At 40.5% G+C, this 15159-nt stretch overlaps 1 protein-coding gene across 2 annotated transcripts in view; it reads left to right on the top strand.

Annotated features, from left to right (window-relative positions):
• CFAP46 (cilia and flagella associated protein 46) overlaps positions 1–14158 on the top strand; it is an 87184-nt gene extending 73026 nt beyond the window's left edge. For both annotated transcript variants that reach the window (XM_081189441.1, XM_081189440.1), the window contains exons 50-61: positions 1840–1952; positions 2800–2993; positions 3792–3956; positions 4393–4463; positions 5353–5413; positions 6123–6158; positions 6925–7024; positions 8599–8711; positions 9760–9841; positions 10842–10978; positions 11899–11982; positions 13513–14158. In XM_081189441.1, coding sequence (XP_081045567.1) covers positions 1840–1952; positions 2800–2993; positions 3792–3956; positions 4393–4463; positions 5353–5413; positions 6123–6158; positions 6925–7024; positions 8599–8711; positions 9760–9841; positions 10842–10978; positions 11899–11982; positions 13513–13643 — 1287 coding nt within the window. In that variant the 3' untranslated portion in view covers positions 13644–14158. The remainder of the gene's footprint in view (positions 1–1839; positions 1953–2799; positions 2994–3791; positions 3957–4392; positions 4464–5352; positions 5414–6122; positions 6159–6924; positions 7025–8598; positions 8712–9759; positions 9842–10841; positions 10979–11898; positions 11983–13512) is intronic.
• The last annotated feature ends 1001 nt before the right edge of the window (positions 14159–15159 follow it).

Here is a 15159-nt window from a genome sequence, read left to right as displayed (position 1 = left end):
TTCTTTGAGAAAATTAAGGGGCTCACTTAAATATAAACTAAACTTTAATAATAAATAATATTAATAATATAATATATTTTATTATAATTAATATAATAAAGAAATAATAAGCAAAGTAACGATAATGAGAGAAACTAAATACAACAACATGAGGCAAGTCTGAGGCAAGAAAAAAAGAAAAGACAGTTGGTCCCTCTTACTTGAAATTTAACGGAACATAATGAAGGGAGGGGCTGATTCCGGAGCATGACACCCAAGCCCCGCCCACCAGATACCAGACATTCCACTGATCAAATTAGGCCCCAGAGTTCTTCTTACAGAAGCAGAACTAGGGGTGTCATCTGATTCTTCACACTGGTTCGGATCCCAGTTTGATGCACTCATCACCTGCAGCATTTTGCTTCAGTTCCCACTTTGCTGTTTTTAACTACCGTATTTTTCGCCCTATAGGACGCACTGGCCCATAGGACGCACCTCGTTTTTTTGGGGGGGGAAATGAATAAAAAAAATTATTTCCCCCCCCCAGCCACGGGGCTGGGGAAGCCCGAGCTTCCCCCAACCCCAGCCCACAGAACAGGCTGCTGCCCGCAAGCCTTGCAAGCCCGCGGGAACTCCCGCGGGGCATGCAAGGCTTGCTGACACCTGTTCGAAGCACGGGGCATCCTCCAGAGGGCTCACAAGGCTTCGGGCTGCTTCCCGCAAGCCTTGTGAGCCCGCGGGAACTCCCGCCGGGCGCGCAAGGCTTGCGGACATCTGCCCGAAGCACGGGGCATGCTCCGCAGCGCACCCCGTGTCTCAGGCTGCAGGCTGCCGCCCCAAGCCTTGCGTGCCCGGCGGGAATTCCCGGCGGTCGCGCAAGGCTTGCGGACATCTGCCCGAAGCACGGGGCGTGCTCCGGAGGGCGCCCCGTGCTTCGGGCTGCAGGCTGCTGCCCGCAAGCCTGGAGAGCCCGGCGGGAACTCCCGCCGGGCTCGCAAGGCTTGCGGATAGCTTCCTGAAGCCTGGAGAGCGAGAGGGGTCGGTGCACACCGACGCCTCTCACTCTCCAGGCTTCAGCGAAAGCCTGCATTCGCCCCATAGGACGCACACACATTTCCCCTTCATTTTTGGAGGGGAAAAAGTGCATCCTATAGGGCGAAAAATACGGTACTCCGAATCTGGCCTTTTAGCTTTTAGAAAATAATGTTGTTATTAATGACGTTGTAATGAATACTACTATAATGTTATTACAAAAATACATACATGGGACTCAATGAGACAGAAGTAAAAGTAAATACAAACTGGTTGAAAGGAAATCTGCACAAATCTGCTGCAAGCAAGACTTCATGAAGAGAGCAGCCAAGCAGACTACAGACCAGTCCAATGCCTGGTCTGCCTGTAGCGAATTCCACCACCATCTTTAGTCAGGACCCACCATTGGGTGACAGCCGGATCTAAATTCAGTCATAATGGCAGGACTGCCTAAATCCTAATATAAAACAAACAATTAAAAATTGAGTATCCAAAGGTATGTTTTGGCTAAAGATAGTTCCCTGGTCCCAAAAGGTTGATGACTACTATTCTAGTTGATGATTTTATAAATATTACAGCTATTGCACCAGTGTTTTTGTTAGAGAACACATTATCAAATAAAATAACACATACATAAAAATAAGGTGTAACGTTGTTTAAAGGTGATTGTTCAGTTTAGACCTGGGATAGTTTAAACGTTACTAAATTTTCATGACTGTTCTATTTCTATTTGGCTATTCAATTTTCCTTTCTGTCTTTGATATTCTTATGCCTTCTAACTATTTTTTAAAATCGATCAATCAATCACTGTTTCACTTTATTTCATAGGAAACAGAAAATGAAGATGAAGAACATTTTATATCAGAATTCCAGGCTATCATGAAAGAAGTAGAAGAATATCTGAAACCTGTATTGTCACAATTTGATTTCTCTGAGCTGAGGTATTTTTTTCAAAAGTTTTCTCTAAAGTATTTGTTACATATCTTTAGGCACCAGGCAAAAACATTCCTCTTCTCCCTTTGGCTAATTAAACGATCTCTGGCCTTTTAAACAGTGGGGTGGGGTGTTATTATTTTGCTTGTTATTATGGTATGTATTTTTGTATTTTTGTACTATAAACCACCCTGTGACCCTTGGATGAAGGGTGGTATATAAATTTAATAAATAAATGTTTTCCCCACCCTCTGAAGCAATTCTGATATAGTAAAGGAAGCTGACAAAAGCACAGTTGTTTTCATTCTGAACAAATAGAACTGCAAACAGGAATCTAAGAGGCCATTTTTAGTACCCCATTTTATAGACCATTACAAGAAAAACCTGTCAAACCTAATAAAATAAATTTCTTATAGTAGTGCAGGAGCAAATCTGTACCGTAGGAGCCTTCTGTTTCCTCTGAAAAGACACATGTCAGACAATCTTTGGAACCTAATTTTTTCAGGCATTGGCAGTGTCACAGTTAGGTATCTTCGTCCAGTAGCCACTACTGCCAGTGATGTGCTTGGTTCATCTTGGTCCCTGTAGCACCTGCTGCCTGGAGGTAGAAGCATCATCTGTAATTTTATACCAATTTATTCAGGTCTTTGGAACCATCAGAACTATGCAAGTCTATGTTAACCTTAAGTAAAACTATGAGAATGCGTGTTTCTCTTGTGTGATAAAGCCAGGTGAGTTCTGCTTTTCCTGTTGCAGGTAATATGAAACAAACTGCAAGTATTTGATTCCTGTTACTGTTCTTTAAAAAATTACATGCTGTACAATATTTTTAAGACCTGGTCTTTGTCTCCTCAGGCCAAGTCCAGCAGTCTCTCCAGCTGATTCAGGAAAAGGTAAAGGTGACTCAGGTAAAACTAAGGCAGGTGACTCAGGAAAAGGCAGAAAAGGTAGTCCAGGAAAAACTAAAGCAGATGGCTCAGGAAAAGGCAAAGCAAGTGAGGCAGGGAAAGCAAAAACTAAAAATAAGGAGAAAGCCACTACAGCTCCAGGTATGTCTTAAGTTCTAAAGCATATATATAGCGTCAGATGAGCCAATAAAATTATCTTCTTGATAAATAGTTTGCTACAAAATTTCAAAGTATAAAGTATTGTATTCTCAGGTTTGCATAAGTTATCTGTGATTTCTGTAATTATGCATTTTCAAAGGCAGATTGTTTTGTTTATATTTAACCATGATGACAAACCATTGCATGCTTGTGAATCCTCTTCCCATTTCCCAATAGTCCATGCATGTTGGGAGGACAATAGAAATTTCCTTTCCTGGTTTATGCAAACCATAGGTTGCTCACAAACCAGAAACCAGAAGCCCCAATAATGGTTTCATCCTATGGTTTGAGCAAATTACAGATTTCTAGGTATGGATGAGGCAATGAACTATGGTTTGCCTCAATCTAGGAGCAGACACTTCTAATCTCCTCCCTTTGCATGTGCAAGAAGCAAGAGAGAAAGTGTGCAAACCCAAGACTCAGTTTATTGTGCTTTAATGTAGCCATTATATTTGGGTGTAGAAAGAAATGTTGACTTCTGATTAATTCATGGCACTGGCTACCTCCGAACCAAGAAGTCCTATATTCTGCATGATTTTCCCAGGGGCTTCCCAAATGTGTGTGTGTGTGTGTGTGTGTGTGTGTGTGTGTGTTTAAAGACTTCATTTATCTCTTCATCTTAACTGGGGATGAAAACAGCGTCAGTTTATCTGAGCAGAAGCGAAAAATGCTTCCCATTTAAGAACAGTTGTTATTCTTTTATTGAGAATTATTTTTCTTCCCCATTTTTCCTACATTCAGCTGGCATTGAAGATATAGGAGAATGCATAATACTACTGGTGGACAAATGTCTTTTGGAATTTCCTTTGGAGGGTCTAAATATCTTTCAAGAAAAGACAATAAGCTCTGTATCCAGAGACTTTTCTCTCCAAATGTTCTACAACCGCTTACATAAAGACGAATCAGGTACAGACAAGTTTATATATATTTGAAAATATAATGTTAGATAGATAGATATAGACTTTGAATCCCTTTTTGATGTTAGTTGGTATCACGATAATATATTTTACATTTCTGCTTAGGGAGCAGCCTTGTACCTCACCATTAACTGTCTCAGCGTCCCTTCCAGTTCTACAATTCTACAATTTTATGATTCTATTATTCTTATGTAGAGACTCCTGTGAAAGAGTATTGTGGTGTTTGAACCTGTGTATACAATCAATGTTAGAATGCAAATGTTGGTTATCAGAAGAATTACTTGTAATAAGCCTTCAGACTATCTCTGTAATTCACATATATTGATGACCATGAGAAGTATGTGAATCTCTGGAAAACATTGCAGGGATTGGGGAGAGTGTGTCATATCTTATTCTAAGGATGATTGTGCTTTTAACATTTTCAGAAAATGAGTTCAAAAAGGATGGGAAAAAAGAATCAAGACCAAAAGGTGAACACAGAAAGAGTATGAAAGTAGTAAGTATATATTTTTGACGATATCTGATGCATTTCTAAGCTGTATCATAATGCCCTGTTCAAGATACAAAAACTCTGCAACTTTCTAATAGTTTAATTTTAATTTTAATATGCATATTAGTGAAGCAGTTGTATTATGCATTGTGTTTGCATGTATCCTTGTTTCGTCTTGTTATACCTTTTGTTACAAAACAAGACCTATCAGTCCAGTAGGTTCTAGAACATGTAATGGAGGAAACACAATCTAGTCCTTCAGCTCAGGCATCCAGATGGTTGGCCAGCTCTGGTTGGACTCCAGCTCCCATCACCCTTAGTCAGGGATGATAGGACTTGTTGTCCCCCATCTGTTGTCCCACAGATTGTCCTCCCCTGCTTTAGACAGCAAGGTCTGAGATACGGAGGCTGTTTCTGTTCCTCCTCCTTCACCTCCCCTATGCGTTCCTATTATGTCCAAGTCTTAATCTTAGGGAAGGGGCTACAATAGGAGAAAACAATCAATAAAGTCCTAACAAAGAGGGGGGGGAATATAATTAATTTCTACCTTGGGCAGCCGTGAGCAATCCCTGTGCTTGAGAAGTAGTGTTGATCAGGAAATTTATTCATATTACTTCCCCACAATCACAACTGTGGCATGCACACTCTGACATGATTTTTGTGGCAAGTGGCATCTTCCACAAAAGTTATACGCAGTAGCATTTTCCATGTTATTATGACAAAAACAGTGTTATGCGGTATTGATGGATGCTACTTAGGATTCCAGTCCTGAGCATGCTTGCCAGAGGGTGAGTCCCAATGGAGCTTATTAGGCTTTCATTCTGAGAAAAGAAGTTAAGAATTGTGCTGTGGGTGTTCTTTCATACTAAAGCTATGACTGTTTCTTATTCAACAGCCTAACCTTAACCGTGTTCTGCCACCCAACTGCCTTCCAATTGATATACATAATGTTAAATGTATCCTTTCAGACACTATTGATTAGCAAATGGAATACTTAAATCATGAGTTTTACATCCGAGCTGCCTGTTCCCTTGAGCTCAGCAATCGAACCACATAACTGCTACTGTCTATGTCAGTTACTGAATCGTCTTCAGAGCTAGGAAAGCTTGTAGGGCAATCGGACTGACTTCCCTATGCCAGCTACTACTACTACTGTTGTTGCTACTAAATTCTGCAGTATTGCAAGTGTCAAAGTGTATAGAAAGTGTCTAGCTTTCAGTTTGATAACCTTTACAGTCGAGAGGAAATGGTGTGGAATTGGTGTGAGAGAGACCTTTGGACATTAGAAAAGAATACTTGCTTTCTAGACAATACTTAAGCTGCAAAGATGGAAGGGAAGCTGTTTCATCATGTGACAGGACTAAAGAGGTCAAGCAATGGCCTTGGGAAAGAGAGCTTGGACGCTACTGACTTAGGAAGGGTAAAGAGTTTGCTTAGGCACAAAAGTGGGGGCCTGGTAAGCAGAAGGAGGGAACTGCTGGTGGTGATTTCTTCAGGGAAGATATCGAAAGGTGATACATTAGGATTGGATGCTGAGGGTGCCACTGGCTTTGTTTCTGGTTCCTGCACCCAATCGAAACTGGAGGCGGGGGGAGGATTTGTATGTCATTAATTATATTTAAAATTGACACCCCTCATTTGCATGTTCTTAATGGTATGTCTCAGATGTTGTGGATCCATATAATGATGTAACAGAAAGAGGTAAAGTTTGTATATTATAACTTGTTTGCCATTACAATAGCTGTAGTAGAAAGCAACCTAGAACTCTATTTTCTTTTTTTTAACACCACTGAAAACATTTTCTAACACTGCGCACCTAATATGTAGAAGTGGCTACAGTTTATGGCTGAAAGAGAATGGCCTGGTTTTATTTTATATATGAAAGAAAGTCATTTTTTAAAGGTCCTCTTTTTGCATGCAGAAAGCTCCATACGATAACTGTTATATCTGAAAAAGTTGGTGTTGTAGTCTTGCGTTGAACAAATCATCCTGCTGCCATAGGCAAGCAAGCAGGCTGGCAGAAGAACGACAGATCACTCTGAGCCTACTCCTTCAGCCTGCTTGGTTAGTGTGCTAGTTGTGGAAAGAGAAAAATCCTTCCTCTGCAACCAACATGGAAACAAAGCAGGCTAGCGGAGAAGAATCTAGACCTTCCTCTAATAGTCCACTGGGTAGAAGGCACCTAAAAGAAAAACAAAAAAACAAAAAAACCTTCTCTCCTAAGTTGCTAGAAGCCTGCATTTCCAGTCTTCCAGTCTTCTGTGGTCAGCATGAAAACACAGACTACTGCCCTGTTAGCAGGCTAGTAACTTTTTTTTTGGTAGGCTACTAACCTTTGTAGGCTTATTTACGAAGCTACTGTAATACTCTTTTTAAAAGCTACAGGTGCTTAAAATTATACAGAGTGGGTGGGTGTGTAAGCACTGGAAAACCCTATGTTCCTAATGATAAAAAATTGTATGCTCAGAATCAGATAATCCTGCACAAAAATTTAAGACACTCCTAGAGAAATTTGAGCCGTTTACACTCCGTTGGGATGGAATTATGGGTAACACACAATTTGCAAGGTATGTAAGTTTGTTTCTCATTAATTTTGCACATATATTTTTTTCAGTACCTAAACAAATGCCTAATATGTTTGTTCATTTGCTGCTAGTAAAGAAGTCAAAACAAGGCTGTTGTGGGGAGGGAATCCAGCCAAAATTTAGTCGCTTTCAGGTCCCACTGATTGCAGTGTGTGGTTTAAGAATTTTTCCCATTGAAAAGAATGGGGCTTAAACTTGCTTGACCTTTGTGGTTTCTTAGTTTAGAAAAATGCTGAGTAAGGAATGACCTGGGATAGGTGGTACGGAGACAGTGGATACAGAGACATTTTTTCTTCCTTTTTCATTACACCAGAACTCAGGAACATCCAATGAAGCTAAACGCTGGAAGCTTCAGGACAGACAAAAGAAAGCATTCTTCACACAGCACATAGCTTAACTATGGAATTGACTCCCACAAGAAGCACTGGTGGCCACAAACTTGGATAACTTTAAAAGATTAGTCAAACTCAGCCCATAGCTGCTAACCCTGATGGCTGTGTTTTAGCTCCACAGGCAGAAGCAGAAGCAGTCAGCAGTCAGTTGCTGCAAACTGCAGGAGGGGAGAGAGCTTTCTTGCATTCCTCTTTCCATAAGCATCTGGTTGGCCATTGTGAGAATGGGGTGCTGGATGTGGTGCCATTGGCTTGATCCAGCAGGCTCATCTTACCTTCTTAAACCTGTCAGTCCTTTGCAATAAAAATAACCAAAGGAAGAAAAGTAACAGGGAACAGTGGGCAGCTCCTTTCAGAATTTAGAAAGCACGTGCACAGGCATGCCCTTATACACTTAATACAGATACTCTTCCTATCCATAAAAATAGAATTCTAAATTATTTTCCTCTTCATGCACAGTTCGTATAGTAGCAGGGGGTAAGGTGGAGTGGGGTGGCAGCATTCACCTGACCGCCAGACAGCATCTTGCTGCTGCTTACTGGGAGATGGGGGACAGCCAGGTCAGTGCAGTGCAAGTGCCTCTCTGATGCTCCCAGTGGTGCATTTGCTCTGTGCTAACCTTGCCACTGCTTCCCCACTACTCCTCTCTGCCTCCTGATAAACAGCAGCAATACAGCCATCTCGAGGTCAAGTGAGTAGCCGTGCTCCACCACACCATCTGTTGTTGCTTTTCCAAGTACAGTCGTACCTTGGATCCCGAATGCCCTGGAACTCGGACGTTTTGGCTCCCAAACACAGCAAACCCAGAAGTGATTGTTCCGGATTGTGAATGTTCTTTGGGAACCCAAGCATCCGATGGGGCTTCCGCGGCTTCTGATTGGCTGCAGGAGCTTCCTGCAGCCAATCAGAAGCCATGATTTGGTTTTCGAACATTTTGGAAGTCGAACAGACTTCCGGAATGGATTCCGTTTGACTTCCAAAGTACGACTGTATTCCTGGCACTAGGGCACATAGTTGATGAAAACTGATCATATTTCTTTAAATGTAATGTTTTCTAGAGCTGAGCTGAGCTACTTAAAGTAGCAGAACATCATGCTAATACAAATTAATAGCATACAGTGCACACTAAAGTTTTGACTGTTCTTTTTTCCCTCCCCCTTTCAGTCAAGCAGACTGGGAATACTTACTGAACAACTGCAGTGCATTTATCTTCTCTGGACTGGCAAGATTTCTCTTATATACATTACTTGAAAGATTAGTTGCTATGAATATCCCAGGTGATTTTATGAAGCTGAAAAAGGCTGTTTGCTTTCCTTGCAGATCATAACAAAATTCTATTTACTCAGACTGAAATATGTGGTTTTATTATTACAAGTGTTAGATCAGCTTTCTGCAAAAGTTGTCATTCAAAGGTGATTTAATTTGTGGTTCCTGTGCAAATCACATTATTAACACAAAAGCTGCTGTAAGCATGGTTTCGTCTTACATAGCATAGGTAAAATCAGAAGCTTGGGCACCCAAATTGGACCTCATCCCCTTGTCAGCTTTTGTTTTTCTGGAATTGGGAGTACCACTGATGTAGGGAAGAAGGAGACACAGCATGGGCCTCTCTCATGTGGCCTGGGAATTTTAAGGTGTCAGAAAGGAGCCATTAGCTGCTCCCACAGCATGAGATTTACATCAGATGGGGTACTTACAACCCTGTGTTGAGGGGGGTCATCCCTTGAGGCACACTTTCTGAATAATGGAGCAAATATCTGTTCCATGAACTGGTCTTGGGATGATGTGCCTTAACAACTGACTGTTCAACACTGCACAGTTTTATTATATATTGATGGCAGTACTAGCAAGGCAAACAGTGAATGGCTGAGACCTGAAACAAAATGTGGCCCTTTGCAGTGCTCCCATTCACTGTTCCAATGCGTCAGCCATGCTTCTTCAACATTCTATATTTTGTTCCACAGCCACTGCACCAGGCTTTCTGTTACGTACCCCTGGTTGGTCAGCATTCCACAACCACTGAGCATGCTCAGTCCTTATTGACTGTTAGGGAGTTGTTCCCTTAAGGTCTTTTATCAAGGTTTTATCAAATACTTCTTGAAACCTTGGGGTTCCCAATGTCCATCACTGCCTCCCCTGATTTCTGCCTAAATTCCACTGCCCCCATGTCACACACCATACCATTTTGGATAATTTCACAGGGGTCTGCAGTGAGGAATGTGGAATATTAAAGCCTTGTTAGACAAGCAATTTTCTGCTCATGTATCTTTGGATTGAAAATGCTACTGAAGTATAATATTCATATTATTGCTTCCCTTCCCACAGAGTGTCAATTGGTGATACTTTCAGACCTCGTGCATTCAAAACCAAGTACTGCACGAGTGATAAACCTTGATGGGTTTAAAAGGTAAGAATGGCATAAGTTTTAAAGTCATTCTGTCCATGGCAGTCCTCTACTCCAAAGTAAGTACCACTGAGTTCAATGGAACTTACTCCCAGGAAAGAGTGCATAGGATTGCAACCTAAATTCCTCATTCTTTGCTGTCAAAAATGGCTGCTCACCCAGTCCCAGGGTGGGCGATGATTACAGCCCATCATGACAGACTCTGGGCCCCAGAGAGCTATGTTAGGCAGGCAGCCCCCCGGAGTGATGAGTCTTTGCCGCCACACAGTTCAAACCAGCTAGTCCAGGTGGGTGTGGTAAGGGTGGAGCAGGCTTTGCTTCTGTCTGCCCCCTAAAGGCCAGCTACACCCGATCTCAGGACCACAGTCCCTATATGTTTTATGCCCTGTTTCTCTCCACCTGGCTTGGGGCAAGGCCTGACAGGCTCTATAAAGAGTGCTGCTGCTGCTGCTGGGCAAAGAGGGCTCCGTTTTTGTTTTGTTTTTTAAATTGCTTTTATTTTTTATCTACATCATTTTAAATTGTGATATTAATGCTGTCTTCTTAGTTTTAGATTTTATGATTTATGTGGAAATTGTTTTCCATTCGGTTGTGTACCTTTTGATGTGTTTTAATTATTGTTTATGACTTTTGTTATGTTGGTAATTATGCAATTCTTGTCATGTTGTAAGCCACCTTGAGCATTGTTTTAACTATGGAAAGGCGGCACACAAATAAAACGATGATGGTGATGATGATTTTGTATTTAAATTGTTTTTAAACTTATTTCTTGTAAGACGCAAAGAGAACTCTATAAAGATACTGTAGAAAATAAATAAAATATTTAATGCCAGACATGCTGGTGAGAAAAAGATAAGAAAAAATGCAGTTTACTTTCTATTCTTGTGAACTGATAAAATTTGAATGAACGGGTTTTGTCTCTTTTGTTCAGGTCATTTAAGAATGTCTGTACCTGTAATTTTCATTCATTGCATTTCTCTTTTCTTTTCTTTTCTTTTTTTAGCTCTGTACGCCTCTCTCTGGAAAAGCCAACAGAGACAACAATCTTTCTGAGCCTTGCTGGAGTGCGTTCTGTCATAGCTAACCAATGGTATACGACCCTGGAAGAGAATGCGACAAAAATGGAAAGCTTATGTGAAAGTGTGTAATAGCAAACTTCATAAAACAGCTGCGCCTAATGCCTTTCTTGTCAATGGTGACGTTAGTGTTCATGCTTAGATGTGAACAAATGAAGCTTCTATACTCCGATGAAAATAGGGATGACCTATTCCATCATCATCATTTTATTATTTATACCCTGCCCATCTTACTGGGTTACCCCAGCCACTCTAGGCAGCTTCCAACATATATAAAAACATAATAAAACATTTAAAAGCTTCCCTATACAGGGCTGCCTTCAGATGTCTACTATAGGTTGTACTTATCTCCTTAGGTCACATAACTCCATACTCTCTGACGACAATAGGGATATCCTACCATGCCCTCCAACATTTCTCCAATGAAAAGAGAGACTTCCTAAGGAAAAGTGGGACATTCTGGGATTGGATCAGAAACCATGACTTCTGCTTCTGTAAATCCTGGACTGTCCCTGGAAAATAGGGGCATTTGGGGGTCTGTACTCATGAAAGGCCTAGAGCAGTGGGAACATGCTCCTAATCCAAATTTGTGCCTTGGGCTGGTTTCCAATTCAAAACTCCCCCAGCTTCTATTTTTCCCAAATAGTACTTACGTTTTGCAGCAAATAGCAGCTGGGGAACAACTTTTTGCAAGGAGGCAGGACCTTGATGTGATAAGGAACACATTCCAATTGGGGCTTCAGTATTGCTTTTTCTTGAAAACAAATGTGACCAATTTAACCTCAGTTCTTAAATGTGTGCATAATCTGAAGTATAGCTTGGTCCACAGGATTTCAAAAGGCCATTGATTTCAGTGGGCTTACATACACCTAACTCTGGTTAAGACTGAGCTGTCATTTGCAAATGTAGAAGAAAACTGCAGGTTCCGCTTCCGTGTTTTGTTTTGAGTGTGTTCAGTTATAAAACTACTATGTTTCTTTGCAGATTTTATCAAAGTAGGCAAAACAACAGGACAGGCTGTTCGTTTTATTCAAAGGAGTAAGAGTGCTGTGGATGAACCTCCTAAAAGTAAGATTTAAAAGTTTTTAAAATAAAGTACACAGACTGAAGTGTGAACAGATCAAAATATTCCACCATTTTCTTCTCACCATTTTCTTATTTGATTAAAATGCCATTATACTGTTTATTACAAGCACCGGAACTGCTGAGCTTGCTGGTAGAAATGGTATCACTCTCATCTAAGCAATTTGCTAACCTCATATTGAAGACACCAAGCGGGGTTTTAAAAAACACATACTGAAAGATGCATATATTTAAAAGAGTGTGTGTGAAAAAGAGAGAATGAAATGTCTCCCATAAGGAAGGTATTGTTTTTCCCCAAAGGAGCATATCTGTACATAGCTCCAGTGCTAAGAACAGTTGCTCCTCTGAATACTGGGTTTGTGCTGAGCCATCAAAATAACCAAATTATATTTCTATACACATCTGTAATGCCAACGTTTTTCCTATTTACTTACTACAAAAAAGGACTCAAAGGTCCAAGCTAAAGGTGACACAGGAGATCCAGAATTAGATTCTCTCACAGTTGAAAAGAAATTAATAGCAGACATAGGCGTCCCAAAGCAGTCCTTGACTGTGGCAGCAGAGAAGGGAGATTAACGCCATCCCTGCTCTCTGTTTTCCTAATTAAAATTGGCTCCTCAAACCTGTTATTTGCTGCACTGGGGGAAATGACTAGAGATACTTGTAACAGGAATGTTTACTTGTCACTAGTGACCAGAGGTTTCTGTAAGTTCAAGATGGGAAAGCCTTTTGCTGTCAAAGGTTGTTGGAAGCACATTTCCCCCCTCAGAGAATTCTGAGCACTGTAGTTTGTTAAGAGTTGACTATAACTGTTTCTCTATAAGGGGTAAACTACAGTGCCTTTAAAGTTATAGTATGTATGTAGCTAGTAACAGTTTCTCTCTGTTATGGTTTCCCCACAGTTAATATTAGGATTAGCTACCCTTTGATAGTATCTAGCTTTATGGCATTTAATTCAGACAGTTCTTTAATGTTTAGCAAAGTTTCTGGTCACTAGGTTATTTTATGTGCTAATTTTAGATCTGATTACATGCAGTTCTTGGGGATTTCAGTGCTTTCTGAACACTGGTACTGTATATGAAAAATGAATATATGGATAGGCAAGCGTATATCCATATATGGTAATGTATTTATAGGTAAAGGTAAAGGTACCCCTGATTGTTAAGTCCAGTTGTGGACGACTCTGAGGTTGCGCTCTCATCTTGCTCTATATAGTCAGGACTAAAACTATGTTAAGAGTTGTCCTTCTCTACTATATGTAGCACCTGAACAGGCCTAAAGAGACAGGTATTTAAGCAAGTAGACATTAAAACTCTGGGCACCATTCAGCCAGTGTTAAGCCGCTTTAAATCCATTTGATGTCAATAGGAAAGTTGGGTTCATGTTTAAATCTCTTCCATTAGAAGCATTTGCTTAAAACTGCTTAACTTGAATAGGATCATGCTCTCAGTTTCTTTAAAATATCTCTATAGCTAAAAGAAAATTTTAATTATTTGTTCTGAACTGTGTTTCTAGCGGAGCTTGATGCCCCTGAGGACAAGAAAGAAGACCAGAGAGAAAGTCCCGGTGGGCTAGTGCATCCTGCCCCACACCCATCAGCTCTTAATACCGTTTTATATGGGCTGCCCAACATGATGTTTGTGTGATTCACAACCAATTTCTTTATGAAATATGGAAAGTATGGAAATATGGAGATCTAAATATGGTTAGATTGTGAAGTAAAACTATTTTTGCTGTAGTTTGATAAAAATAAGAGTTTATAAAAGTTTGAGCTGTGCTTAGTGGCTCTTTTGAATTTAAATATGCATTAAATGTTTTTTTGCTATTGAATGTTTCCGATTTGCTCAGGGCTTTTCACTGCAGATTTTGAGGCCTGTTTTCCCCCTTATGTGTACTCACAAGCTAAATTGCATGTGTGAGACTACTACATGCCGCCATAGTACTATTAGCTGTACAAATAGCACTATACTGACACCTAGTGATCACAACAGTGCATTTCAAATCAAGTTTAGTATGCTAACCTAGTAGGGAAAGTACCTGTTTCTTCCAGTTTTGTATGCTTCAGTAACCATTCGTACAACCATCTATATTGACAGTAGCAGACCAACTGTGTAAATATAATGTATGTGAGGTTACAAATAAAGTGTGCTTGTTGGGTTTAGACATGTGTGTCATTTATCTGAGCAATCACTGCACTCAATTTTAAGGCTTTGTTTCTCAACCAAAAAGAAATATAACACAAGGCCAGTTCTGGGGGAAATGTAGTGTGTCAGTCATTGTACTTTCAAAGATATGTCGCTGTTGGAAGCATTGCTTTGCATAGATGGATTCATATACATTTTCAGAAATGATGTATACTTTATAACTTACAAATAACATACAGTCGATAAGCAGTAGCATTGCTCTGCTGTATTACTTGGGTGCTTCTGCAGTTCAGTGAAAAAAATGCATGTTTGGATGTACAAATAGCCTCAGATTTGAAGCTGAGCATCTGCAGTTAGAGGATCTCAGGTTGCAGGACTGTGAAAGACCTGGCTCAGAATCTAAAGTGTTTGGTCCAAGTTCTGCTGCCACTTAGGATGTGAACTAATCAATGGCGTTTCCATCACAGTCAAGGTCTTAAAGATATTGGTGAGATCTAGAAAGCTACTGGTATAAGTTCAAGGCACTTTTGCTTACTCAAGAAGGGGTTGCTGAATTTCCGCTGATTCTCCCCTGAAACTGCAGCACTCTCGCAATGCATCAAGCACCATTCAGAAGGGTCCCTGGCTACCAGATAGGGATGGATGAATCTGCCAGTTTCACTTTCTCATTATTTCAGTCTTAAATTTTGTTCTCCACATTCCCCCATCACTCTGAAATTTTGTTAATGTTTGTATGGAATTTTACCTCTTTTTTGCACAGCAGTTCCCCCTAATATAACGCATTTCAAGTGTTATTTTCTTGAACATATGCATTTGAATTCACCCTTTACCCTAGTGTGTGCATTTTTGTACACATTACATGGCCAGAGCGCAGCATTACAAAATGTGGAGAATTGTGGGTTTTGAAGGATGGCTTGTATTTTGGTTCATGTGTTATATATGAAAGTGTGAACTGGGTAGGTTCTCCTTTAAATTTGAACTGCATCTGATTTCTCCCCCATCTCTACTGACAGGAATA

The sequence above is a fragment of the Podarcis bocagei genome, assembly GCF_964188305.1.
Source record: "Podarcis bocagei genome assembly, chromosome: 4".
Classification (NCBI taxonomy): Eukaryota; Metazoa; Chordata; class Lepidosauria; order Squamata; family Lacertidae; genus Podarcis; species Podarcis bocagei.
Note: the sequence above shows the minus strand (reverse complement) of the source record. Positions and strands in the feature narration are given on the sequence as shown.